The 16,276-nt window shown below is 42.3% G+C and overlaps 1 protein-coding gene across 1 annotated transcript; it reads right to left on the bottom strand.

Moving 5' to 3' along the window:
* Positions 1–10,333: 10,333 nt before the first annotated feature.
* On the bottom strand, positions 10,334–11,238 carry LOC121602311. The gene is made up of 3 exons (XM_041931079.1): positions 11,008–11,238; positions 10,849–10,940; positions 10,334–10,777 (listed from the first exon to the last, which is right to left on the bottom strand). The coding sequence occupies exons 1-3, from the start codon at positions 11,063–11,065 to the stop codon at positions 10,334–10,336; spliced, it is 594 nt and encodes a 197-aa protein (XP_041787013.1). The 5' UTR covers positions 11,066–11,238.
* Between the last annotated feature and the right edge of the window lie 5,038 nt (positions 11,239–16,276).

Here is a 16,276-nt window from a genome sequence, read left to right as displayed (position 1 = left end):
AATCTCCCTCCGGCGTGCGATTGATTTCTTTACAATGTCAAGTGTATGGAGCTTTAGATATAAATTCTTTTATTAAAGGCAGCTTTTTCATATTATTGAAGTTCAATAAAGTGTTTATAGTGTACGCGTTTTGTATTTGATGAAGTTGAATATTTAACATGGATAATGCATCTCTACCAAGGATCATTGGCCATTCCATGTATATTTTTGGAAGGACGATAAAGGTGTGACGTATCGTGGTCTTGGCAAGTTGTACTCGCATCTCCACAAATCCTAACGTTAACAAATTGGGCCTCCTATTCCTCGCAACATGGACGTCCTAGGTTTTCCAACAAGAGATTTAGGGAGAACGTTTTCATTAACAAAGCTTTTAGGGCTACCACTATCCAAAAGAGAAACTATTTTAGTGATTTGCTCCATACATCTTGACTCTTATAGGCAAACTTACCTCTTGGTTGGCGTTAAGAGTAAAAACTGGTTCCGTCACAGGCGTTGTTTCTAGATGTTTAGGACCATTGTAGTAACAGCAATCTGCTGAACCCGTTGAGGACAATTTCGATAGACCATGATCAGTCTGACCGCACTTGAAACAGGACCCCGGAAGTCGAATCGGCATGCGGCAGAAGTTTCCGAATGTCCATATTTCCGGCAATTAAGGCATCTGGGAGCCGACTGGTTTGGTTCAGCTCGCGCAACATGGACTCGTGGTTGTTGAACAGACGATTTCTGGACCGTTGTCTGTACACGCGTTCGTATATATTCATACTCTTTCAATAAAGGTTTCAGCATCTCGATCGATTTTGCCATGAAATCGCATGGATTCAGTATGTATGGGGTCACCGAGACCGTCAATGATGATATGCACCAGTTCAGTTTCCGGAATTGAAGCTGCATGTCTAACATGATGTTGCATGTCTAACAAATATCTTAGTGTTGTTTCGTTAGCGTTCAGATGGCGTGCTCTAAGATTTTTATAGATGACTTCTTTAGAAGGCTTGTTGTTAAATTCATTTAGCAATTCGCCCTTCAACTCTTCGTAAGTTTTTGGGTTAGTAGTTGAGCCGGTCTCATGGTACAGTCGTCAACTCGTACGACTTAACAACATGCCCGTCATGGGTTCAAGCCCCGAATAGACCGTGCCGCCATACGTAGGACTGACTATCCTGCTATGGGGGAAATCAATAAGTCACTGAAAGCCAACCCCACAAGTGTTGGCAGGCCTTGACCGTCATCGGTTGTTGAGCCAAAGAAGAAGAGAAGTTTGTGCCAATAAAACAGCTGTGCTCGTTAACGATCGACGCAAAAGCGGGCAGTTTTTGAGGCTCTGGGACGTTTGTCATGACGAAAATGTCCTCAAGGGAACTTATCCAAGCACACACATCTTCACCGCCTTCCCCAGTGAATTTTGCACATTTGTTTCTATATATTGAATAGTATTCATTGATTCGGTTTAAGGTGAGTTGGTTGAAGCTCAGCTATTTCTTTTCCAAAGATAAAAGTTTTTTTTTCTAGTTCCAGGCGTTTTACTTTCATTTCGAGTGAGGCTATAGCAGCGGCTTCATCATTTGTGGTTATGTCATCACCATCTCTGCGTGTTTTATCAGCCGCCATTTCCTGACTTGGTGTCTTCTTCACGTTGTCTGCAAACAATTGTCATAGCTGCGTCGCCTTTGCCGTCTCTGGGTATTCAATACCAGCTGCGTCTAATAGCCATTTTATTTCTTCTGTTGTAGGCATACTTGTAGATTAATCCCACTTCTGAGATGTAAACTAAGGTTTTATTCCAAACGAGTTTTTACGGAGCAAGGTTTTTCCGACTTGCTTTATTCTGTGCCCGTTTCCTGTAATTCCCAACTCCGCCCGGCGCTTTGAATGAGGATGCGTTACGAGATAGCTGAACCAGCCGTTCTACCGATAAAGTAGCCGTTCTCGCTCGTGCAAGAGGGGGGGGGGGTGTGCGTGCGTGTGGAAACCCCAAAACTGTTTGATTCTGATGAGTACATTTTCATCACTGCGGCTACAAAGTCCATGCATTTTTGACCTCGCTATCTTAGAGAAAACACACCAACGGCAACGGTAACGGCTGGTTCAGCTTTCTTGTATCGCATCCTCATTCAAAGCGCGGCGGGGGTTGGGAATCGCGGCATGATAGAGTTAACGGTAACTTTCCCTGCGCTGTGTGTATGCTTGTGTGTGTGTCGAGACCCGAAAACGCGAGACAGATTTCGGCACATTAAAAAAATAAAAGTTATTGCCACTATACGCTGTGTTAAATGATAAGATTGCCATCACCATCTTTGCGACCGGCTCTGCTGTTGGGAGTGTTTAAAAGACATACGATCGAACAAAACGTGCATGTGATCTGTAGCATATTTCTTTCCAATTCAGCTAGCGAACGTAAGTGGGAACAACATTTTGACTTGAATTCATACAAAAGAGGATTCTGGATTTGTTTATTACGGTGCGCGTATGGTGCTGCACCTGTCCGTCCAGAATCTGGCGGCTTGTTGGCTTAGAGTCGGTATCATGACGCCGTGCGGCCGGCACTGCCTTGGAATGGGTAAGGCTCGGTAGGTTCATGTCCTTGTTCAAGTGTATTCCGTGCATTGTCGCGCCACGGCGGCAGACCCCGGCAGCAACAAAGTCAAGACAAACCCTTCCCTGGTACGGATGGCGCTTCAAAGTTCTTTTTCTTATGATTATTCTTGTCATTACGGCCTATGCGATCATGTTGGTCTTTTCAGGCCTTGAGTACCACACGTAGCCGGTAGTCAGTTCTTACTACGGCGGACGGTTCATACGCAGTTAGAACCCACGACGGGTATGCTGTTAAGATGTGCGGAATGATGGCGGTGCCTATCCAGCGGGCAATTTGCATACTGCCACACTGTCTTCTGCCTGATGCATACGCTGCACCCAGGGGGAAAATGCACCTCCACAATACAAAACACCGTCATGAACCAGCGGCGGATGTAACGGTAAGCGGACTAGTCGGTCTCCGAAAATCTCTAGTCTATGCCGTAGTATGCCGTATGTCTACAAGTGGACAGAGTATTAGCGACAAGGGCCCCGGAAAGATGATCTTTAGGGGCCCCGTGGCTGGAGAATCATTTGCACTCCCCCCTCCACCCCTCCCCATGCCAATATCAATTTTAGGGCCTGTGACTGATGATCATAGGGGTCCCATGGCCACACTCCCCCCTCCCGTACCCCGCGGGAATTTAAGTATACTGTTCAATCTCCCAACAGCTGTGTGCCAGTAGCCCCTCCCACCGGTCATCAGTTACCATTTACAGGGGCCTCAACTCGTTTTTCTGCCTTTCATGAACACCTTCCTTTCTGATGGATAATAACATTCCGGAAGAGCATACATTCCGCGACAGTTTTGCACATACACGCACACTCACACCCTTGCGCAGACGGCTCAGCATATCTGTGTAATCTACACCATACAAAAGCAAAAAAGCTTAGTGTAACAAAGTTATGCTTAATGCTTAACACGTTCAGTTCGATGGCAGGCCCCAGGGACTGCCAGTGAACTTTCCAGTATACAGGATTCACAATCAGGTTGCGTTCTAGATGCCGGCGGAACAGAATGTTGATGAAAATCAGTTTCGGACTGAACGTGTTAATGCGCATTAGGGTTTTGCGCGTTGCACAGCAAACCCTCCAGCGTGAGCTAGCGATTCCGTAGTCAATTTTACAATGCAGCGTTTGAACTCATTGCGCTTTTTTGGTTTGCTTGGTGAAAATGCAACTTCAGCGCCGCAATGTTTGTTAACGGCGTTTTTAAGCGCCATAGCAACTCGCGAGCATGGACCACATCGCGAGAAAGAGATGGCGCTAACAGCACGGAAAAAGCACGGACGACGGCTGACAGCGATTGGCCGTCTGACGCAAGATCTATTAAGGAGAACAGGTCGATGCAAAGCCCGTTGCTAGGTTGCCATTTTTATCACGCTTTGGACAGTTTCATGAAAAGTGTTTGCAAACAAACGGCTAATAGTTAACGCGCAAAAGTGGACGAATTTACTATTAGGAAGGTTATATTGGTTAAATTTCTGGGCGGTCAATCACTTCTGGACAATAAAGGAGAAGTAATTGCAGTCTACTCTGTGTTCAGAAACATGATTGAAACCTTTTTCATTGTTTGCCATTCCGTGACCACAAACCACTACCGTTTGCAACGGTCCTGGGAAAAACGAAATGTTTAACATGTTCAACTGGGTTAAAGAAGTCCTTTTTACTTTCAATTGAACACTGTGAGTAAAATGAACACATCCAATCGACACACACTGGCACAATATGCATACCGTCATTTACTTATAATCCGGCTACGAATGATTAATGAGATCCTTGGATTGTATCAGTCATGTAATATTCTAATTAGATTCTAATTCATCAAATATTCTAACTGGAATTGAATGTAGAATGCTGAACAAAACTCTCATTCACTCCATAGCAACGTCCATCGCTAAACATAAACAATGTTCACTTAACTGTCAAAATTTTCCCATGGCTTTCTGTCAATTTACTCTAAGCGCTTCGACCTGTTCTCTTTCAAGGACCTTGGTCTGACGCACCAACACATCCAAACCTTCGACAGCGCGCTCAGGCGAGGGGTATGAGGCGGAGCCAGGACGGGCAGCTCGACGAGCTGCTCGACAAATTTGCCGTTGGAGAGAAAAGGAAGGCATGATAAATGTCGCTTTGCACCAAGGTGGAATATAGAGGAGGTGTATTCTTAGCGTTTGGCATGTTGCCATTTGAGATTCAGTTTGACAACAGCCGTCGATATTCGTATACAGGCAGCAGCCGCAATATCACGTTGAAAATGCCGATTTATAAAGTGTAGATGCAAAATACAAGTTTTTAGAGCTATACAAATATTTGTTAAACGAAAACAATTCATTTATCATACCCGTATACCAGCAACATTCGTTGCATTTGACAACTGCCGTCGATCCTGTTTTGTGCTTTTTCCTAAAGCCTTGATGGCCAAAATCTGTATGACGACACCTCCTTTCTGCCCACTTTGGCTTTGCACCAAGGTGTGTTTATTAAGAAGGTGAATATTAGCGCGTTTTCCGGGCGCCATCTTTGAGTATTGTAATGTCAAATCGCATACAATTTACTCAAGGTGGAATATAGAGGAGGTGTCTTCTTAAGCTGGCCCTACACGCTGCATTCATGTATGCGGCTACAAATGACAGCTACACATTTTCTTTTGTTCTATTTGTCAAATGTAGCTACACGATGTAGCTATCGTTTGGGAGCTTTTCAAGCCGTGTATGTTCAGCTGTCATATTGTGGTTGTCAAACATAGTTGGTGTGTTATATTATGCGGAGATCACTCCGGTAGTGATTTTGCCGTGATACACAAAGTTTCTTTTTTTACAGTGGAAAAATGGAAATAAATCAACTTCTTCCAACTTTAGCGGCTGAAGTGGCTACTCTCATGTTGATACTCATAGAAGAGGAAGACGAAGAACTGCAGCAAGAGGAAAATGCACGGCGCTGCTGGATGACCGATCTATTTCTGGAGAGGGAAAGCGTTTGGACCCGGCTGTTTAGGGCGATAGATGGCGAAGGACAAACAACCGGCTAGAAAGTTTTCTACGTGTGAATCGCGAAGAATTTTACTATCTTTTAAATCGGATTGGTCCAAAAATTGAGCGACAAGATACAACGATGCGACCTTCGATCTGCCCGAAGCAACGATTATGCATCGGGCTTCGCTTTTTAGCTTCGGGAGACTCATATGAATCTCTTGCTTTTTGTTTAGGGTAAGTTTTATGCAATATTTGAACGATATAAAATGATAATAATATTACCATTTGTTTTAGGTTTGTAGCAGTTCCGTATCCCTTATTTGCGTGATGTTTGTACACACATAATAATGAATTGAAGGAATACGTTAAGGTATTATTTCACTGATTTAATATGATAACAGTTCCATACTAATACTCTCTTCTTACTTATAAGATAACCACTTTATCTAAGCTGTTTGTATATATAGTAATTTTAAGTTTGGTTTCGTTTTCTGGTGCTCGTGTTATTATAGTCTATTTTTCTAAAACTAATATATTGCCTAAAATTGCTGTTATACTATATTTAACAAATGAACTTGTTGCAATAAACAACTATTCAGGTCATGTCACTAACGCAACCACAGGTTGAGAATATTTCTTTTGGTAATAATATAATAATAATAATAATAATAATAATAATAATAATAACAAATGGGCCTTTTATTGCGTCAGTGCTTGCTCAGGCGCGAGACCGTGAGCGGTTTCGGACACTCCTGAGGCAGGCCAAGACCGCAAAGCGGTTGTAGCGCCGGATAAGTAAGCTTGCTAAATAAATTAATAACTAATTCTAAATAAGCCACACAAGAACACCCATTATTTTAATTCATTTTTATTATATCTGATCATTTATCAAATACATCAAATAAATCTGATTGCTATGCTTGTTAAGGCCAACGAACAGGCGACTGTTCATTTGAAACAAAGTGATATATCACAGTAATTTAGCGTTTACTTTAAGTTTGCCTCTTTCTACAGCTTGTAAACTGGACGTCTACTTGGTATCAATATAATAAACCTACATAATTGCATTTTCTTATTTCAACATCCCAAATGTGCTTATATATGATTTGTCGCCTACTGAATTTTATTTTAACTTATTTCGATCCATAATCATCATCAGTAATTCAAAACAATAGACAGTCAGTTTGTATCAGTTCAATCAGTTTTTAATTGAAAGAACAAAATAATTAAAGACACCAGCGAGAAAACTAGTTTTTCAAAAAAAATGTATTCCTTACTCATGGAGTCCTAAACCAGATCTGAACTAATTGCTGACAACTTGGCTAGTCGTCGGCTGGCTGGTTCGGTCGATTATTGCTGACAACTGTGACATTGCTGACTGTTACTGCAGTGTGGCTGCGCACGTGGCGGTGGCTGAGCGTGTTGTAAGTTTGGTGTGAATGAGTTCGGGGTGACGATTTTGAATGTCATGGCCAAGTAAAATGTAGATATATATTATAAGGCAGGCACATTATAAGCCGTTTTGGCAAATCATTCAACGCTAACTTGTAGTGTACTTAGGACGAGCACGCACTGCATCCGTCTAGGTCGGTGAGTTAACGAAGAGAAACGAAGATAACGATACAGAGCCCTTCGTTTAAGGGCAGCTTTTAAGATAGCCGAAGGCGTACGTCAGGCCCTTGTCACTTATACGTTAAAAACTAGCTTAGCTTACATGTGTCGAAAAGAATGGGGTAAACGAGTGTTAATACTTAAATCTATATAGTCTGCGCGTGGGCTGTGTCAGATTTTTATAGAGCACTAAACTATTTGCCGCAACCATGTTGCGTTTTACACAACAGCTTGTTGTTTGCGTTGCTGTAGTTACCAACAAACCCTGTATTATATATTTTTTTAAAGAATGAATAGTGCTTTTTCTGTTGTTAAGTCTATGAATAGTTTGTCCATCAATCCACACAGCCCTGACCATGTTCGATGTAAAACAAATGGCTGCAACATTAAAACCTTGTGAACACGCAAAAAGCTTAATTATTTAATTTGTTTGGCGTAGGATTATGCTAGAAATGACTGAATTCATAGTATAAAAATTATATTGACGGAAATAAATTTATGTCAAAACGTTTTTGAATATAAAAACTATTGCACATTGAGATTGTACCCTACTAAAAATACAAAACTCAGTTAACGTAAGGTTCACTGGACAATCTTTTTTTTACTAACTAACCATAAAAATAGGAACGAACTTTGTCTTATAGCACAGTTAATTTTCCCAATGTTCGTTCCAACGTGCTGGGGAACTTCATTTAAAATTTTATCAGTCTGGATTGGATGTTTCTACTATTATTGCTAACATAACCGCATATCCCTTTATGGGCATTAATGTTGTAGGCTAACGTGGACGAGATGGTTGATACTGGTAACTCACCATTGACGCGTAAGCGGTCATTGGTCAATGTGTTTGTGCAATCATCCGGGTCATCGTTTGCGCGGTCAACGGGGTTGACCGGCGAACACGCCGGCATTTGACAACTGGCAAAAGCAGAAATCACACGCGAAGGAACGGCGGGAATGTTTTGTTTTTGTATTTTAAATGTTAGAATAACGTCTAAGTTTTATTGTATAAGTTCATGTGTCGTTTATATAAGAACGCGTATACCTCTTTGTGTACGAAACAAATGAAAGAAAGGAACTGAACACTAATGTTTTAGGTTGTCATACAAACAGAGAGATTTAATCGTTTTATACATAGTTTATAACAGTGATAATGGCTAGTATCATTGAATCTGTTCGTAGCGGGAATGTACGGTGTTCACAAGAAATTCTAGGGAAGGCAACACATTTCTCGTGCCCGTTTTTTCCAATGTCGCGGTATAGCAATATTTAAAGCAACTATCTAGTAAGTCACGAAAATGAGTGTCAAGACGTAAGCCACCGCTACAAACGTATTCAATAATATCCGCGAATATGTATGAGTTATTGTAATGATTATAACATAACGGGGCGGTCCTGGTACAGTCGTCAACTCGAAGGACTCAATAACATATCCGCCATGGGTTCAAACCTAGAACGGACCGTCCCCCCGAAGCTAGGATTGACCGACTACGTGGTAATGAATTAAGTCCCGAAAGCCTGTATATAGGCCGGCATGTCCGCGTAGGACGTTACGCCAAATAGAAGAAGAAGAACAAAACGTTGTTTAATAATATTTTTTTCAAATAACTTTTCTTTACAGTTGCCGTCTACTGCTACAGAATGGTTGAAGATTTCAAAAGGATTCGAGGAAAAATGGAATTTTCCTCATGTAATTGGTGCCATTGATGGAAAACATGTCACCTTAAAACAACAGCTAATAGCGGGAGCCAGTTTTTCAACTATAAAAGCACTTTCAGCATTGTTTTGCTAGGCATAGTGGATGCTAATTCAAATTTATATTTGCTGACGTCGGTTGCCAGGGTCGAATTTCTGATGGTGGAGTGTTAGCAAACAGTGCTATATACCAGAAACTGGAGCGCCGGGAGCTTAATATACCCGCTCCTGAAATTTTACAAGTTCCATACGAGATCGAGGTTCCCTATTTTTTTTTGGGTGATCAAGCGTTTGCATTGAAAGAATATTGTCTCCGGCCTTTTGCTGGAATGCATACCGCAACTCAATAGAACGCCACTTTAACTATAGACATTCGCGAGCTCGTCGAACGGTAGAAAACGGTTTTGGCATTGATGTAAAGGTCTGGCGAGTTTTAGCAAAACCAATGGAATTAGAACCACAAGTAGCTGATTAGAACCACAAGTAGCTGAGTAGCGTTCTGGCAACAATTCATCTACACAACTTTAGACGTCGGCACTTGCTTTGGAATTATAATACAACTCTTCTTGCACCCACAAGAAATACGGCATCTAGATCCTCTTCCTCTCAAGAGTCTAACGTTGACCCTACTACAATGTTACCTCTTCGACACGTTCCGTTGAGGCCGTCTAGAGTGTTGCAAAACATGCGATTACACTTAGCACGACATTTAAAGTTTAATGATCCATTACCATTTGATTTCCATTACCATCCGCAACCGCGCAGAGTTGTGTAATTTTCGGAAGCATATAAACCACCACGTACTAATTAGAATTATGGTATTAAGCAAAAGCAAATTTGTATTTGATTTTTGTGTGTTTATATTTTTTATATTTTACGTTTTATATTTTCCTTTCGTGGAAATAAAAATCATTTATTTATGATTTGTAGCATTCTTTATAAATAAAGGCACCGTTTTACTTGAGACAAGCCTCGCAAGTTAAAAGCTAACTGTGGTGAACTATATACTAATATTATTTTTTAAAGAATAGTAGAATTCTTTACATGGCAATTAACTCAATGTGTGCATACAATCTGAAAAACCAAGGAAGAATAACTGAAACTAATAAAGTTCCTATCGTTATGCTAAACCGATGCAAACATGAAATGTAAGGCGTAGGCGTACATACAAAATAAATGTCATTATTACTATGAATGATACGAATAAGTTTTTTTTTTTATAAACAGGAATTATCTTAAGCAATACGGCCTTTTGGACCGTTACTCCTGGACAGTAAAAACAGAAATTTCGGATTTTCACAGTTCATGGAAAATAATTACAATGCTCAATTCAGTAATTCATAAAATTCATTAATTCCAAAAACACTTAAACTATCTTAACAATACATAATACATAACAATACATAATTCACTTATTCATAAAATTCTTAAATTCCAACAAACACTTAAACTATGTTAACACTTAAATTTTAATCCTACAGATATGCATGATCATGCATCGAGGAGGCATGTTGGTCCGCATAAAATTGATCAATTTGATCATTCATGACCGTCGTTATGGACCTGATCAGTTTAGCACAGAACTCTGGATGTTTATCTTCGAAGGTGGCAACTTGTGCCTCTACAAAGTTGCCCAGAGCCCTGGCTTTTGTGCAAGGTGCAGCAGCAGTAGCAGTATTAGCAATGCTTTGAATGGCTGTCAAGCATTCGCTAATCTGACTTGATCGAGTCGTTTCACTAAATTTTCTTTTGCGTCCTTTGGACGCTGTGCGACCCTCTAGCATGCCACTAGAGGAGCCAGTGGAGGATGTTGTGGCAGTTGTCGTGGCTGTTGTTGAGGCAGTTGAACTGCATGAAGCGGCGGTTGCAGGAGCGGTCGAGATAACAACAGGTTCCCGAGAAGTTCCTTCAAGGTTTGCCTGACATGAGAACAGAAACGCTATATTAATTTACTCCTCCACAAAACGATACATAAACACTGTCTACTTACAGTATTGATTGTACGACGTGGAGCTGTCGTTTCATGTAGAAACGACATATGCTCGTAGGCATACCAAACCTCCTTCAATAGCTCGCTGGAACCTGAATATTTATACAATAGAAACGATCTTAACAAATATGAAGTAATAAAATAGCAAAATTTACTCACCGGAACCTGTTGTCTGACTCAAAGCGATCTCCTTTTTAGTCCGCCGGTAGGAATTCATTAAATTCCTCCATTTAGCATGAACGCACTGTGGATCCTCCTCCAGCACGGATGCTATCTGTTGCCAGGCTTGATGCCTTATTTCGTTATTTTTATACTGGCGATCAGTATCTAACCAGATGCACGGATAAGTTTTTACCAAATTGATCAATTCGATGACTTTTTCCTCATCTTGAATAGGCTAAAATAATAAAACAACCAATAATTTAGTGTGTCATTCTATGAGAAAAGGTGTAACTTACATTTTTATTCGATTTTTTGGGCGGTTTTAGCTCCTTCCATTGTTAAGTGCTGGCGTGGTTGACTGCTAATCGAAAATGTCCGCCTGAAAACTTCCAAGGAATCTCCAAACACAATACCAACACATCCCCACATAAAGTATCCAACATTTTTGTTTTCGTATACGTTTATTTAGCTTCATTTTATTCTCAATATTATTATTGCCCTCAAATAAAACATTACATAAAATATTTTTTATAATTTGTATTTATTTTATCAGTAGCTTAAATAAGCACGTAATTTTAAATTTTATTTCACTCAAATTTAAAAATTCATCCCTCCCTTCAACACTTGAAACAGTAATGTAAACATAGCAGGTGGAAGATACGTCACTTGTCGCCGCTCGTAACCCGCATACATCGGGTTACGAGCGGCGACGAGCTGACATATCGAGAACAATGGAAATTTGTAGCTGCCATTTGTAGCCGCATACATGAATGCAGCGTGTAGGGCCAGCTTTAGCGTTTGGCATGTTGCCATTTTAATATTCAGTTTGACAACAGCCGTCGATATTTGTTTACAAGCAGCAGCTACATTATAACGTGTAAAATGTCGATTTATGGAGTGTGGATGCAAAATACGAATTTTTAATGCTAAAAACATGTGTATTAAACGAAAACAATTCATATATCATATCTAAATACCAGCAACATTCGTCGCATTTGACAACTGCCGTCGATCCTGGTTTTGTGCTTTTTTCTAAAGCCTCGATGCCCAATTGTTCTACATGACGAAACCTCCTTTCTATCCACTTTGCTATTTACTATACCCTCCTCCAGCCCTTCCCGATTTTAATACCGGAGCCACCAGTATTGTTATGCCAAGTCGTGAAATGTCATTTGCTAATAAGCACTTCGGGCGGTGGCAACGCTTATCGGATGCGATTTTATCGGACGAGATTCATATGGGATTTGACCAAGGTCTTATAAATGACGAGGTGAAGTTGTTCAGAGGAAAATGACATTTCTCGACTTGACATATCTCTTCCGGTGGCTCAGGTATAAAAATCGTGGTGGGCTGTTGCGGGGTAATGAAATTTGTATGCGTGAGTGACAGATGTCCCCCACAATGTCGCCCAGCAAAAGCGATAAAAATCAACCTTCTAATAACATTATCCTTGGATTTGACAGATAACGTCGGACGACGAAATCGCACGTCCGACGTTATCTGTCAAATTCCAAATAAATCGCGTCCGATAAAATCGCATCCGATGAGCGTTGCCACCGCCCTTCACCACCTACTTTCCATACACCATGGCTTTGCACAGCGGGGCGGGACTACCCGCTGCGCAAAGCGACGGAAGAAATCATGCCGTTCGGAGAATTTTATCATGCCTTCCTTTTCTCTCCAACGGCAAATTTGTCAAGCAGCCAGTCGAGCTGCCCGTCCCTGGCTCCGCCTCATTCCTCTCACTTGAGCACGCTGTGACAGCTATTGATGTGTTGGTGTGTCAGACGGCCAATCGCTGTCAGCCGTCATCCGTGCTTTTTCCCTCCATAGCGCTATCTCTTTCTCGCGTATGTTTAATGCTCATGAGCTGCTGTGGCGCTTAAAAACGCCGTTAACAAACATTGCGGCGATGAAGTTGCATTTTCACAAATCAAACCAAAAAAGCGCAATGAGTTTAAACGCCGCAATGTAAATTGACTACGGAATAGCTAGGTCACGCTGGAGGGTTTGCTGTGCAACGCGCAAAACCCTAATGCGCATTAACACGTTCAGTCCGAAACTGATTTTCATCAACATTCTGTTCCGACGGCATCTAGAACGCAAGCTGATTGTGAATCCTGTATACTGGAAAGTTCACTGGCAGTCCCTGGGGCCTGCCATCGAACTGAACGTGTTAAGCATTAAGCATAACTTTGTTACACTAAGCTTTTGCTTTCGTATGGTGTAGATTACACAGATATGCTGAGCCGTCTGCGCAAGGGTGTGAGTGTGCGTGTGTGTGCAAAACTGTCGCGGAATGTATGCTCTTCCGGAATGTTATGATCCATCGGAAAGGAAGGTGTTCATGAAAGGCTGAAAGACGAGTTGAAGCCCCTGCTCACAGCTGTTGGGAGATTTAACAGTATATCTAAATTGCCAGCGGAGGGAGGGAGGGGGAGGGGGCTTAGGCCATGGGACCTTTACGATCATCAGTCACAGATCCTACAATTATTGCCGGCATGAAGGGTGAGGGGGGGGGGGGCAAATGGTTCTCCAGCCACAGGGCCCCAACGACCATTTTTCCGCGGGCCCTTGTCGCTAATACTCTGTCCACTTGTAAACATACGCCATAATAGAGATCTTCGGCGACCGCCTAGTCCGTCTACCGTTAGATCCGCCGCTGGTTCATGACGGTGTTTTTTTGTTGAGGAGGTGCATCCTTCCTCCTGCCTGCTGCGTATGCACCGGGCAGGAGACAGTGTGGCAGTATGCAAGTTGCACGCTGGATAGGAGCGGTCCCGCAGCACCGCCGTCATTCCTCACATCTGCATGCTCGTCGTGGGTTCTAACCGCGTATGAACCGTCCGCCGTAGCAAGAACTAACTATCCGGCTACGTGTACGTCAAGTCCTGAAAAGGCCAACATGATCGCGTAGGCCGTAATGACAAGAATAATAACAAGAAAAAGAACTTTGAAGCGCCATCCGTACCGGGAAAGAGTTTGTTATGACTTTGTTGCTGCCGGGTCTACCGCCGTGGCGCGACAAATGCACGGAATACACTTGAACAAAGGACATGAACCTACCGAGCCTTACCCATTCCAAGGCAGTGCCGGCCGCACGGCGTCATGATACCGACTCTAAGCCAACAAGCCCCGAGATTCTGGACGGACAGGTGCAGCACCATACGCGCACCGTAATAAACCAATCCATAATCCTCTTTTGTATGAGTTCAATTCAAGTGTTGATTCCACTTGCGTCCGCTAGCTGAATTGGAAAGAAATGTGCTACATATCACATGCACGATTGCTTCGATCGTGTGCCTTTTTAACACCCCCAACTGCAGAACCGATCGCAAAGATCGTGGTGCCAATCCGATAGTTGTGTTGTCTCTCAGGTAGCGAAATCGAAAATGCATGGACTTTGTAGCCGCAGTGGATGAAAATGTACGCATCAGAATCAAATAGTTTTGGGGTTTCCACACGCACACTCACACACACACACACACACACACACACACACACACACACACACACACACACACACACACACACACACACACACACGAGCACACACGTACGCACGCACACATGCACGCACACATGCACGCACGCACACACACACGCACACATGCACGTACGCGTGCACGCGGGCACGCACCCGCGAAAGCGCGAACGCAAGCACGCACCCACGAAAGCGCGAGCGCAAGCACGCACTCCGCCCCCCCCCCCCACCAGACCACCCTCCCCCCCCTGCCCGCATGATCGATTACGGCTACCGTATCAGTAGAACGGCTGGTTCAGCTTTCTTGTATCGCATCCTCATCCAAAGCGCCGGGCGGGGTGGGGGATCGCGACATGATAGAGTTAACGGTCACTTTTCCCGCGCTGTGTGTGTGTGTGTGTCGCGACCCGAAAACTCGAGACAGATTTCTGCACATTTAAAAAAGTTATTTTATTTCCATTATACACTGTGCTACATGATGCTTAGAAGGTCGTTGAAGCATCAAACATGTTCAAATTAAAAAACATATTAGATTAGTGTTAGACGTTCTCCTACGCTTGTTTTAAATAGGCTTCTTCACCCTCAATTGGCACGGGCATCGAATGGTCTCATCAGCAGCGGCGCGAAATAAAATATACAATCAATACACCGATAACACTTTGAATCCCAATCCAGCTTCTCCCACAGCGTCTCAAGGTCACACACAAATAAATAAATGCTAACACCCACAAGCGCAAGTAAGGCAAGGCAGGGTGAGGGAGGGAGAAGAAGCGGACGAAAAAATGGGCGCCAATATTTTTAAATTTTTTGACCGTTTTTGTTTGCTCCGCCGCCATAAATAGTTCGTCCATTTCGCCAACAGATGGCGCTAACCATGCGCAGGCCAGCGCAGGAATCGCTGAAGTCCAGCGCGGGAGACCAATCAAAATCTGCGCTAGCCAGCGCAGGCTTTTGGTACATTTCCTGCGCAGGAAACTGCTCGAATTTACGCAGCGGGATTATAATATATTCTCCCTAGTCGTGGGCGTAAACAAGGCGCATAAGATACTTGTCCTTATGCGCCTCGATGTGAAAATAACGAATAAACGCTCTCTTGTATCCTGAACCTCAAAATATTAGGTGGTGGAATCTAGTGCATTTTGACATTTTGTCACTTGACGTAAGGTCCCCATGATTCAAACTTTGTTTACATGTATTGAATGATAATTTGTATGATTAATCTATCTCATTTTTTGATTAAATATTATTTCAAAATAGATTTTGGGCGATAAGCGCTCGTATTTAACATTAAAACATAGATTAAAGTGTGTTATTTCGCGTTATTCTGTGAATTTAGTCTGTAATATACTGTTTTTTCGACATTTTTAGGATAAAAACTAAGAAATCATATTGTTTTCAATTTGAATATTAAATCCCCAAATAACCAAATCGTCCTTAACCCACTGTAAAACCACTTCAAACCCACGTGGGTTCAGTCGATTCAGTCGTTAACCCACCAAATTTTAGAATAATCGGAGCTGCCAGTTCCGATCCGATGTATTTATCTTGCCCACCCTTAAGCCACCTTTTCCAAAAATGCTTTGAGGAAAAGTTTGATCAAAGGTTGGCTTAGGTCAATATGCTGGACAGGATTTTAACTCCTAGGTTGATTAAATTCATTCACTTACATCACTGCACTTCAACTCCAGCAATATTATTAGTCTATAAACTATGCACTGACCAGCGAAATGGAAAAGCTCATTCGCAAGTAAACAAACACACATATACACATATACATAAAAT

The sequence above is a fragment of the Anopheles merus genome, unplaced genomic scaffold (genome assembly GCF_017562075.2).
Source record: "Anopheles merus strain MAF unplaced genomic scaffold, AmerM5.1 LNR4000405, whole genome shotgun sequence".
Lineage (NCBI taxonomy): Eukaryota > Metazoa > Arthropoda > Insecta > Diptera > Culicidae > Anopheles > Anopheles merus.
The sequence above is the reverse complement of the archived record's forward strand: the minus strand, read 5'-3'. Positions and strand labels throughout refer to the sequence as shown.